A 13106-nucleotide genomic window follows, 5' to 3' on the forward strand; every position below is an offset into this window, starting at 1 on the left:
TTGTGTGAAACAAAATTCAACTGAGCTATTTTGCTATGGAAAAAATGAAAACAAAAATAAATAGTGCAATTTTGAAATGAAAATTTAAGTTCCTTTAAAATTTTTAGTGAAGTATTAATAAGTTTTGTTTGTTCCAATTAATCTGGGCTTCAGTTCTTAAAAATGAAAGAACAACATGAAGGCCGGAATTTAAGAGTGCCTGGCATTAATTAATTGGAGGCCAGTACATTTTCTATTAAACTGAGTTAATTAAAGCCTTCATTTAATATTAACACCATGTCTGGCATTACCCAATTATGATAAACCTCAGCACAGACTCTCAGGCAAAGCTCAGGAAATTTCTACTAGGGATTATTTCCAAAGTGAAAGGAAGCACGGAGACTTTCGTGACTAACAGCATCTCACACGTGACTCCGGGAACTTTCTCTAGGACGCCCCACATTTATTCTCCTCCAGCCCTAAGGGCCTCCTTAATATTGGCGGCGAAAGTAAAACCGCCGGACCTTTTCTCCAGTTTAAATTTCCCGGGGTCAAAATACCCGGATTAAAGCCGATGTCAGATTGATAAGGACTTTATCCAATAGCGTTGTAGAGAGGCGTATCCTTACACGGACGCTCCAATCGGCACGCAGAGAGTCGGCGTCTCCAAGGTGAACGCGGAAGTAAGCACGCCCCCATGGAATCGCTCCTGCAACACCTGGAGCGCTTCTCCGAGCTTCTGGCCGTCTCCCGCACGACCCACGTCAGCACCTGGGACCCCGCAACCGTGCGCCGGGCCTTGCAGTGGGCTCGCTACCTGCGCCACGTCCACAGTCGCTTTGGCCGCCATGTCCGCATTCGCACGGCTCTGGAACGGCGACTGCAAAAGCGGGGGAGACAGGACGGCGCCCCTGGGTCCGCTCCAGTCCCCGGGTTGACGAACTTCCAGGCGCTGGGGCGCTGTGACCGCCTGCTGTCTCTGCGCCTGCTGGAGAACCGGGCCCTCGGGGATGCCGCCTATCACTACCTGCTGCAGCAGCTCTTTCCGGGCCCTGGCGTCCCGGACGCCGACGAGGAGACGCTTCAAGGCAGCCTGGTTCGCCTCGCCCGCCGCGGCTCCGCCGTCCACATGCTGCGTTTCATCGGCTACGGAGAGAACTCGGTGCTTGAGGACGCAGTGCTGAAGACCCAGGCGGAGCTGCTGCTGGAGCGTCTGCGGGAGGTGCCGAAGGCCGAAGCCGAGGGCCCCAGCAGGTTTCTCAGCACTCTGTGGGACCGCTTGCCTCAGAACAACTTTCTGAAGGTGATAGCGGTCGCGCTGTTGCTTCCCCCGTCGTCTCCCCGACCCCAAGGAGAAGAGTTGGAGCTGGGCACCCCCAAAACGCCCGGAGAGGGGGGTCAGGAGCTGATCCGTTGGCTTTTGGCGAAGTCAGATGTCATGGCTGCCTTTTGCCACAACCTCCCAGTCGGGCTTTTAACTTCGGTGGCAGGCCGCCATCCAGAGCTCTCCCGGGCCTACCTGGGTCTGCTTACAGACTGGGGTCGACATCTGCGCTACGACCTTGAGAAAGGCACTTGGGTTGGAGCTGAGTCCCAACACGTGTCCTGGGAGGAGTTGTACGGCAGGTTTCAAAGCCTCTGTCAGGCCCCTCCACCTCTCAAAGATGAAGTTCTAACTGCCCTGGAGTCCTGTAAGGCGCAAGATGGAGATTTCCAAGTCCCTGGTCTCAGCATCTGGACAGACCTGTTGTTAGCTCTTGGGAGTGGGTCATGATAGTGCAGTTGGGGGAAAAAAAGGTTTTAGATCTCAGCCCAGGCCCCAGTTCACTATGGGCAGTGTTCTGTTATTATTTGTATGTATAGTTTACAAAATTAAAATTCCAGTGCTTGCTCCAGATCTATACGTTCAAGTGTCCAAAATATTATTTTAGGTGCTAATTTATAATAGGATTATAATTTATAATTTGTAAAGGAACTGGCTTGTACTGTCATGGATTTTGTGGATAGAGGAGTGACATTGGAAGGATCCTACTTAAAGCCAAGAGATTAACAATAGTTTGCTTATTAGAAGGCTCCTTCCTAAGAATGCTGAAAAGATGTGTACTTTTAAAAGTGACAGAACCACCTTTTTTTCTATAAATATGGCTTACTTTTGTAGCCCCCCTCCCCCTTACTCACCGCTCAGTAGTGAAGAGTTTCCTTTAACCAACAACATGTGTTGTCAAAAAATGTTCGTTTGAAAAGCTTACTGGCCTATTTGGAGTTTAAACCCTGGACTTTGGCCTTTTTAACCTAGTATCCTAACCAATTAGCCAGCCTCAACATGTATTAAAATTGTGTTGTTCAATGAGTTTCTTATTTCTGCAAATCACTGCTCTCTGAAATTCAGAGACCAAACAGGTTTCTTTTGTTTTGTTTTTTGTTTTTTACCAAACAATACTTTAAAGCACTGACTTAAGGATGAGAAAAAAAAAAATTGCTTAAGGTATAGTAAATACAAATATATGCCCTTGGATTTAGCATTTGATGGTAAAACAATCAAACCAAATATGAATTAGAAGACCCAGGTTTTAGTGCTTCAGCCATTGACTAGATTAATAAATCACAATCTTGGTGCTACAGTTGCCTCATGTGTTAAATGAAGTGTTTAAAATAGTTAAATTTCCTCATTTTTTCCTTAATGGCTGCCCTATAGGAACAGTTTAGAATATTTGTCTCGTGTGTGTAGGAACCTAATTTTGTGAGTTTACCCAGATGCTCCACAACTGGTAGAGTGATTCCCAATCTCCAAACTTAAGAGTGTTTTATTAACTTTTATTAGGGGGATATAACTTTGCATTTATAAAGATGTTTTTGTCCCTATCCAAGTTAGTTGGTAGCAAGATTTTTTTGAAAACGTAGGGATGTTCAGAAAGTTAATTCCTAATTTCCAGAAACGTAGTTAGAATGAGGAGTTGTATAATCTTGTGGAATTTTTAACTCTATAATAGAACGTGGAGTAAGCTACTGTTCCACTAGCATGTACACTTTTTTTTAGATAATCCTAGGTTAACAGTAGTAGGTTCTATTTTCCTGTGGTCTGATTCCTTTTTCTACCTCTAATCCATGTAGACCATCTTTTAGATTGTTTGCCATTAATGCAAGAAGAAAGGCAATTCCTTCTGTCAGTTACATGAACTGTTTCAGGAAACAACCTAGTGAAGTTCTATAGGGGCAAGTCCTAATGTTGACTCAACCCTAAATCCCATAACTCTAAGGTTTAGCTTTAGAGAATGACAGTTTGTAATTTCCCTATTTCTGCAGCTATATTGCATACTCTTATTTAAAATGATAAAAATTGATATAGATTTAAGAAAATTTTAAAATCCATATTTATACCTAAGCATATCTTATTTTAGGCTCTATGTTATGTTCATTACATAGATAATCTTGTCTAATCTTCATACCAAGACTGTATTCTTATAAATCAGGGTATAGGCTGAAAGAGATCAAGAAGAATGCCCAAGGGCACACAGAAAATAAGTAACACGGGAACAGAAGCCCTATCTGTTTTGTTTTCTTTTCCCCCCAGAGCCTAGCACAGTGCCTGGCATGTGGTAGGTACTCCAGATGTTTGCATAAATGAAACCAGGATTAGAACCTTAATCTGTATTCTTTATCTTATTTTAAACAGAATTAAATATTTGAAAATATGCTATTGATTATAGCAATCTTATTTCTCTAGGAATCTATAAGAAAAAGTGAGAGGAAGGAATGAGAAACAATAATTTCAAGCTTCTCATGAGTTGGCAAATAAAATGACTTCATGTCTGTTGTATTGCTGTTAGTATTATTTGAGGACATACATCTCAGTGTTCTCTTAGCACTTTTCGGGCTGGTTGTATATTTATTGAGTGTATTAGACTATTTCAAATCTAAATGCTGTTGTCTATGTGCTGGCTACTTATTCTGATTCTAATGGAAAATGCCTAAGATTTGGCTTTTGGCGAATAAATTTGGCACATTTTTGGTGTCATATGTATGATGTTATATAGTTTACAAAGTTTTACAATTAAATCATCTAGCAGAAACTCTGTAAGACAGGGCAATGTGCTGTGAGCTTCCAATTTTATTAATTGAGACTCAGGAATTGAATCTCAACATTTGTCCAACATTGTATGGTGGTAAAGCCAATGTAGATCTGGATATTTTCTAACTTAAATTGCTCCACAAACTTTCTAGGTGATTGGTGATTTGAAAACCAATATTTAGTTAAAAGGATCTGTATCATCATTGTAAACTCCCAACTAACACAGGGTCTGGCACATATATTTTATTTAAATTCAATTTAGTTAACATCTAGTATATTATTAGTTTCAGGGGTAGAATTTAGTGATTCATCAGTTGCATATAACATCCAGTGCTATTCCGTCAAGCGCTCTCCTTAATGCCCATTACCCAGTTACCCCATCCTCCCCACTGACCTCCCCTGCAGCAACCCTCAGTTTATTCCCTATATTTTTTCAATATTCTATTAAGTTTGGGTTATTACCCCCTGCTATAACTTTTACCAAGTTATTTCACTCTCTCAATGAGAGTTTATTCATCTGTTAAATGGAAAAATGCCACCTTTTCTACTTCTTAGCATAATTAAAAGATAAAATGATAATGCATATGAAAATGATTTCAGAAGCTATAAACAGGCATATTCACTTATTTTCTCTTCTTTAGGTTGATAAATATAAATACATGTTTGTAAATTATGTAAATTTAATCCATTAGTATTTATGAAGAGCAACTATACATAAAAATAAAATGAGAACTAAGAATGAAACTTATTATTTAGATTTGACCATTAAAATAAATTTAAAAAGAAAATGAGGTTAAAATGAAATTGAGAAGGGCGCCTGGGTGGCTCAGTCATTAAGCGTCTGCCTTTGGCTCAGGTCATGATCCCAGAGTCCTGGGATCTACCCCACATTGGGCTCTCTGTGTTTCCTCTCTCTCTGTCTCTCTCTCTCTGTCAAATAAATAAAATCTTTAAAAAATAATTAAATAAAATGGGGTTGAGAGTTTAATACAGTAAACACATTTTTGTTGTATAAATAACAATATTAAAGGAATATCCTGTCACCTCAGCACTATTTTAATGTCTATGTATTCCTTTCCATCTTTTGGTCATATGTCCACTATTTCTATAGCTATAATAAATGTACATGCCATTTCTAGATTTTATAAAGTTATCAAACATTCTCATATTTAGTCCTTTAAAATAAAGAAAATCTGCACTGATTAGAGACTGTCCTAAATAAATATTAGTTAAATGCTTTTCCTACATTTAATGAGATGAAAATGTTGAGGTCTATTTCCACCTTTATTATGCTAACTTTTCTAATGATAATTTGTCATTTCATTTCTGGGATATTCAACTTAGTCAAATGTATTAACTTTTTAATACTCTGTTAATTCCATGCATATTTTGTTTAGATTTTTGATTCTCAGTTCATAAGTGAAGTTGGCCTGTAATATTTTATTCTTACTTTTGTTTGAAATTAAGATATATTGTCCATACCATTTGAATTATGGACTGTTTCTATTTTTCTTATTGTATGGAAGGGTTATATAAAATTGGAATGATCAGTTCCTTGAGAGTTTTGTAGAATTATTCTCTAATACAATCTGAGCTTGATTTTTTTTTTAATTACTTAACTAAAATTTAAATTTTGTTAGTGGTTATAAGAGCTGTTCCCACGTCTATTTCTTCTTAAGTCAGTTTTAGTAAGTTACATTTATCTAAAAATTTATTTCATCTAACTTTACAAATCTATTGGAACAAAGTGGTTTCTTATTTTTTTATCACTAATATCTTCTTAGCTTTTTTGTCATTAGTGTATCTATAGTTCTGTTTCATTTTTGTTCTTTTTTTTTTTTTACTTAGCCTGTCTTTGCTTTTTTTTTGATTAGTCTCTTCAGATGTTAAATGTTACGTAATGTTTACCAGTAAACTAATAGTTTATCATACATTTTTTCCTTTTCAAATGTTTATGCTATTATTTCATCTATTTTCTTTGTTTTATTCTGTTCTTCTTAAACAAGGACATTTAGCTTATTTGTAACTTTTCTTTTTGTATTATTAAATTGTCTCTGGATTCTGCTTTCACTGCAAGTCTCATGTTTTGACATATATCTTTTTTGACACATAATATCTCACCCCCACATTTCAGCTAGAAATGGCTACCCAATTAGAGAGTAAATTTCCAGTTTCTCTTGCAGTTAGGTATGGCCCTCACACTATTTTGACCAGCTGTGTATAAGCAGAATTGATATGCCAAACTTAGGATTCACACTCTAGGAATATGAAATTATTTGTCCTTATGCCCTGTTTCTCCCTTCCAGTGAACTGGAATGGCAGTATGGTGCTAGTGAGCTACTTTTAATCATATGACTGAGGGCAACTGGAACAAATGCTGTACGCTCAAAGATGAAGCTGCAGGTTTGCATGCTACTCGTATCTCTGCCTTTGGAGATAATATGTTTGGCAGGGGGTTGGTGGGGCACGGTTCGAGAGGTGACTTGGAAATTTCCTTTATTTCCTAAAATTCCAACGAAGACTTAAAATATGTTTTGTTGAGAATCTAAATGTTTGTAGCAGTTGAGCCCTACTGAACATGCAATTACGGCTTTGCCAGAAGTAGAAGTCTTCATTTTTCCTTTAACCTATACCAACTTAACTTCTGCCCTCAATACTTGACACCAAGTTCAAAGGATAATTTTCTGGTATCAAGTTATTTGTCCTCTCTGCAACATTAGACATACTGGCATATTAAATAGTTGATAACTATTTATGAATGCATGGGAATGGAGTAAATAATAAAATAGGAATAGGAGTGGAGTAAACATTTCTTTAGAGTGTTACCCTTTGGGTCATATCTTTAAGAAACATAAATAATTTTCCTAGTGGCTACAAGGAGGACAAATCCAAACAAAAAGTGGTGACCTCAATATGTGGTAGCATTTTCAAGCTGTAACCCAACAATCTGAAAAATCTTCTGAAGCTTCTTTGTTGCATTTGACATGGGTCAACCTTCATCGATGTCAAGATTTAGTTGCTGTGGTTAAATTGCTCAATTTCCTTGGTTTTTATAACTCTTAGACATATATGGAGCTCTGAAACAGTATACTGATGCTCTAAGTAGAAGCCAGTTATAAATAGAATGGCCCACCTTCCCTAGATAATTGTGGATATAGGATATTTATATTAACATAAATTAGTTAATGTAAATGCTCTAGGAAGGAAGCATTGATTTCTCTCAGGAATTAATTGGAAATGATCAATCACTATCTTAGAAGTGTGGCAGTAGCATCATTTATCAGGTGCTAATTGTCATAGTCGGCTAAGAATGCTCTTTCGGCTTAGAAATCTGGTGGCCCTAAGGGAAAGCAGCTCGAATAATTACAATAATTAATGTGTATACAACTGTTTCTTGAAGCTTCATTACTCTTAATATTGGGGTAAAGGTTTGAGTTCAAAAGAGCTTACAGTGTTTTAAAATCTCATTGTGGTTTTATCTTTTTATCTCATTGATGATCAGGACTTTAATCTTAGAAAATTTTATATACAGTAATTCAGAAGTATAAGCATAGGGATATAAAAAGTGAATAATCTGTGTATTTTACATTTATACAAGTACTACGGATAGGATTATCAAGTTCTGAATGAGGTCTATTATAACCTCATTGTTAGGGACATATCTGAAATTTGTACTGAAATTTGGGTTTTACATATCAATATTTAAAATAAATTTATCCTAAAGGCAAATATATTTATCGGTACAAGCAAAGCAAAGCCTCCTCACTATATATCCTTCAGTTCATATTTGCGTTGCAAATTTTTACTCATTTATTTATTCAAATAACATTTGATCACCTCCTTATATGTCAGTCTGTGATTTGATGCACTAAAACTGATTATGAACCAATTTAGCTTATAATGTATATGTTATGAACCAAATTTTTTATTTCTCAAAAGAAAATACATCTGGAAAGCAATATGTAAAGTATGGATATATGTGTAAATCAATATTGGGTATTTTACCTTCCATAATTGTTCAAAGCTCTGTGGGATAACTGTTGAAATATTCATTATTATACCAAGCATCTGACATATTATCAATACTTATTTTGTAAGATATTCTGTTTGAGACTATGCATACATTTATGAGCATTGACAATATGCCAAAATGGAATAAGAAAACAGCACACTATTAGCGTTCAGTGAATATAGATGCAGCCATGGACAAGAATGGGTAAAAAGGTGTTTGCTAATCTTAGATACATTATGTACCTTAAAAATGTTAACTGAATTTGAATCCACAACGGATGTTAAGATAGTTCTGCAATAAATATTCTGGGCCAAAAAGGAAGTATATTTTCTATCTTGTATTTAAAAAAATTATGTTCACGATCTCTGATGACTTTCAAAAATAATCAGTAGTCTGCATAAATACTGATAGCCAATAGTGGGGACGAGGTTGGAGGCGCACATTCTCTGGTCTGTTTTTCCAATAATTGCAAAAACATGTGTTCCTGACATTGCTGGTTTGAAATTGTTGTTGGAAACATAAAATAAATTACAAGTGACTAACAAGAGCAATTTACAAAAGATACACGATCTAGTTCACTAGTCAGCAGGCATAGGACCCGAAACTAATAGAGAGCCGGCGCCATTTTCTAATTATAGCTGGAAGCACTGGACCTTGTGCGCTGCACCAGTAAATTGGCCCCAGTAGATTCAAAATGATTTCACTGTTTGTCATTATAGACGTTAGCGAAGGCAGGATATTTGAAGAATATGGTCTCTGTAATTTGTTAAAGGTATTATACCCTTTTTATAGTCTAGTTCTATGAATGGAATATTACACTTCATATTACAATTAAAAAGGCATTTATAATTCCATTTAAGGGTTTTAAAAGATGAAAGAAAACAATGACTTTTTTATGGTGAGGGAACTAAAGTGTAACTAAGGACACAAAAAGGGGGAAATAAAAACCTCGTTAAATGGTTTTTCCTTTATGACTGATTTTTTATCATAAAACACTATCTCTGGATAACTTCGGATAAATTCTTTCATTGCTCTAAGCTTCCAACTTTGCATTTATGTAATTTGGATAAGAGTAATTACATCTTCCTTCGGCAAAACAAGTGCATGAATATTCAAGAACATCTTTTGCTTTTAAGGTAGATCTATTGGCGATACATTCTCTTCATTTTTCTTCATCTGAGAATGTCTTGATTTCCTCTTAATTCCTGAAAGATAATTTGGATCAGATATAGAATTTGACATGGCTTTTCTTTTGGCATTTGAAAATGTGCCCTTTCCTTTTGGCTTGTGTGGTTTATGATGACAAATCTGTCATTTAAATAGTTTTACCCCTATAGATAAAATCTCATTTCTCTCTTTCTGCTTTAAGATCTTTTTCTTTGTCTATAGTTGTTGGGAGTTTGATTATGGTGTATCTTTATGGATTTCTTTGGCTTTACCCTATTTGGAATTTGCTCAGCTCTCTATATATTATGCTATACTCACCACAAGTGTAGCTACCGTCTGTCACCATACAATGCTATTACAATATCATTAACTATATTCCCTATACTGTGCCTTTTATTCTCATGACTTGTACATTCCATAACTGAAAGCCTCTATCTCCCAATCTCCCCTTCACCTATTTTGCCCATCCCCAACCGCTTCCCTCTGGCAACCATCAGTGTGTTCTCTGTATTTATAAATCTGATTCTGTTTTTTGTTCATTCATTTGTTTTGTTTTTTAGATTCCACATTTGAGTGAAATCATATGATATTTGTCTTTCTTGGTCTGACTTATTTCACTTAGCATAATACCCTTGAGTTCCATCCATGTTTGAATCTATAGGCTTATGTCTTTTGCCAAATTTGGAAAAATTTCAGCCAATATTTTTCAGTCCCACACTTTCTCCTCCCTTTCCTTGAATCCAATGACATAATGGTAAATATTTTGTTTTACTTTAACAAGTCACTGAGTTCTGTTCATAATTTTTTTCCCTGCAGTCTGTTTTTTCTCTTTTGTTCATGCTGGGTAATACCTATAATTCTATCTTTGAGTTCGCTAATTCTTTCCTCTGTCCCCTCCATGCTGTTGTTGGGTCCTTCCATTGAATTTCTATTTCTGCTGTATTTTTTAGTTCTAAGATTTTCACATGCTTCTTCTTTATATCTTATTTCTTGACTGAGACCCCTCTTTTTTTTTTCCATTTGTTTTAAGTGCTTGTAATTGCTTATTGAATCATTTATATGATTGTTGCTTTAAAATCCTTGTCAGATAATTCCAACACTTGTGTCATTTTAGTGGTAGTACCTACTGATTGTATTTTCTCACTTTTCAAGAATATATTTTGATGAGATAAATTTATTTTTTCCAACTAAGAGAAAGAAAAATGTAGCTCCTTGAAAGTTAGGTGCCCTAGTAGAAGACATTATTTGCAATGTTAAGATCAGGGGCTTTCAGCATAGGGTCCATTAACTTTTTCTGTTGAATTCAATTTTTGTAATGTTATATTATATGTCAATTATAATTCAATAAAAAATCACTTAATCAATATTTACTGCTTACCTATACCTACCTACTTGTACATAGTAGATACTGTCTACTATTTATCTGCTTGCTTGTTTACTATCTACTTACCTGACTCCCTATCTAAACATCTATACAGCTGTGGATATGGATAGAGGTATCCACATGGATATAGACATAGATCTACACATAGAAAAGTATCTGGCTGAATTTAATGATTGTTATTGCTAAATTGTAGGATAGGAAAGATTTTTACTTCTTTATTTGTGCTTTTGTTGAATTAAAGTAGTAAGCATATAAAATTTTTTATAGACAATAAAAGTGCCAAATATTTTTCTTAAGAATAATCTTTATGAATGCAATTTAGGAAATATATCAATATAGCCACCATCTAATTGATTTGGTAACCATTGCCAAGGTGACTAGACACATTAATTTTATACTCATCAGTGAGGCATTGATTTGAAGAATTTTAAATGGATCTGTAGACCCTATTCAACTGATTTATGTCTTCTTTGAGAGCAGTTGTGCAGCAATCCAGTATATTTTTTCCCTGGACTACTAATATATAACATAACAACAGAAGGCACAAAGATGAGAGAAGTCAGAGAAAAGAGACAATTGGCTAAATGACAAAACAAAATGTGTGTGTATGTTGCTATAAACAATTATACATAATATATAATTAATAACCAAACTTATTCATTAATTTATTACTAATTAATTTATTTTGCTAGAAGTTGTTTTTCTTTTTAAAAAGTTAAGAGGGATGACAGACTTTGCTTATAATTAGATCTGTTAATTGAAAATGATTTGTCTGTAACTTTGAGATATAGGTACCAAACCAGTTCCTTTCAAACTTTCTTTTGAGTCAGAGAAGATTGATAGAGAGGTAGAAATGATTATTCTGCAACTGGAAGTTGCAAACTATTGGCATGTCTTAAAAGAGAACACATTGGTTAACAATGTTTATGAGTTATCAAGTATATCTCTACCTTTTTTGATATCCTAATTATGTATAAATACATAAAGATACACAGTGTTAAGATTAGAGGAAATAAAGAAAAGAGAGAGTATAATAATTACTCAAATATCCTATTTTTCATTAATTGAATAAATTGAAATTTATTATGCTTTATTCTATTCTGAAATTTATGGTGTGAGTAAACAATATTTGCTTTACAATGGCTCCTTGAAGATACAATTATGCATGGTGAATAATTTAAACCAAAACACAGTTACGGAATAACTTTCAAAAAAATGGGTACTCATAACTTTTTTTTATTTTTTATTTATTTATTTATGAGAGACAGAGAGAGAGAGAGAGGCAGAGGGAGAAGCAGGCTCCCCAAGGAGCAGGGAGCCCGGTGCGGGACTGGATCCCAGGACCCTGGGATCGTGACCTGAGCCGAAGGCAGACACCCAACCATCTGAGCCACCCAGGCGCCCCTACTCATAACATTTTGAAGACAGGATATTAATTGTTTGTCCCCACAGCGATTTCTTCAGCCTATTCCAAAGAATGGATGTTGCTAAGCTTTAAGTCCAGAAATCGCTAAGAAGGGATTTTTTTTTTCTTTAGTCACTGACAATAGTGCAATTCATTCAGTTCATAGCTAGCTATCATTCAATGGGATTCATTTCTTTAAAAGATTTTATTTATTTATTTGCCAGAGAAAGAGAGAACTTGTGCACGCGTGAAGGAGCATAAGCAGGTGGAGCTGCAGGCAGACAGAGAAGTAGGCTCCCCGCTGAGCAAGGAGGCTGATGTGGGGCTCCTGCCCAGGACTCTGGGATTATGACCTGAGCCAAAGGCAGACGCTTAATCAACTGAGCCACCCAGGCGTCCCTCATTTTGTTTTTAATTTCCAACCCATATTATGTCATAGAGAAATTAACAACTAAAATGGGTGACTTCAAGTTGACAAACACTCTCTCCTCAACTAAACTTTAGTTGAGCACCCCTGAACCCTCTTTTCAACCAATCCTGACACTTGACCCCTGTCCAGTTCTGTCTTTGGCCTGCTCAGCTGAGTCTTAGCAAATAATCCCGCAAAGGCATTCCACCCTTGATATTTGATCACCCTTGATATCTGGTAAAGTTCTTCATCTTCCACTTTAAATGTCTAGGTCCTTGGCCTGTCTTTAGCAAGAATCCTGTAAGGCCAGTTTAGCAAGAATCTCCCTGTGTTTGATGTCTCCTTTTAGTAATTTTCCACCTACTGCCCCCTCACCCTACTAGTTGGCTATAGATACCAGGCCGTCTTTGAGCCTGATATCTCCCCTATTGCGATGGTATTGAGTAAAGTATTCCTTACCATTTTAACAAGTATCAGAATAATTTTTTCTTTAACAGAGTCACAATAGCAAGATAGATCAAACTTAAAGATGTAGTTTTCCAGGGTTTTCTATATAATCTGAGCATAGGTAAGAAAACATAGAAACAAGTATTATGCTTTTTTTTTCTTTTCTATTTCCTTCTTTTATTATTATGTTATGTTAATCACCATACATTACATCATTAGTTTTTGATGTAGTGT

General features: G+C 36.0%; 1 protein-coding gene across 1 annotated transcript; it reads left to right on the forward strand.

The window, feature by feature from the left end:
• Positions 1-548: 548 nt before the first annotated feature.
• On the forward strand, positions 549-6112 carry FANCF (FA complementation group F). Its single transcript, XM_031026694.2, has one exon. The coding sequence runs from the start codon at positions 677-679 to the stop codon at positions 1751-1753; it is 1077 nt and encodes a 358-aa protein (XP_030882554.1). The 5' UTR covers positions 549-676; the 3' UTR covers positions 1754-6112.
• The last annotated feature ends 6994 nt before the right edge of the window (positions 6113-13106 follow it).

This window comes from Leptonychotes weddellii, chromosome 11 (assembly GCF_054177405.1).
Source record: "Leptonychotes weddellii isolate Sample4059 chromosome 11, ASM5417740v2, whole genome shotgun sequence".
NCBI classification, from domain to species: Eukaryota; Metazoa; Chordata; class Mammalia; order Carnivora; family Phocidae; genus Leptonychotes; species Leptonychotes weddellii.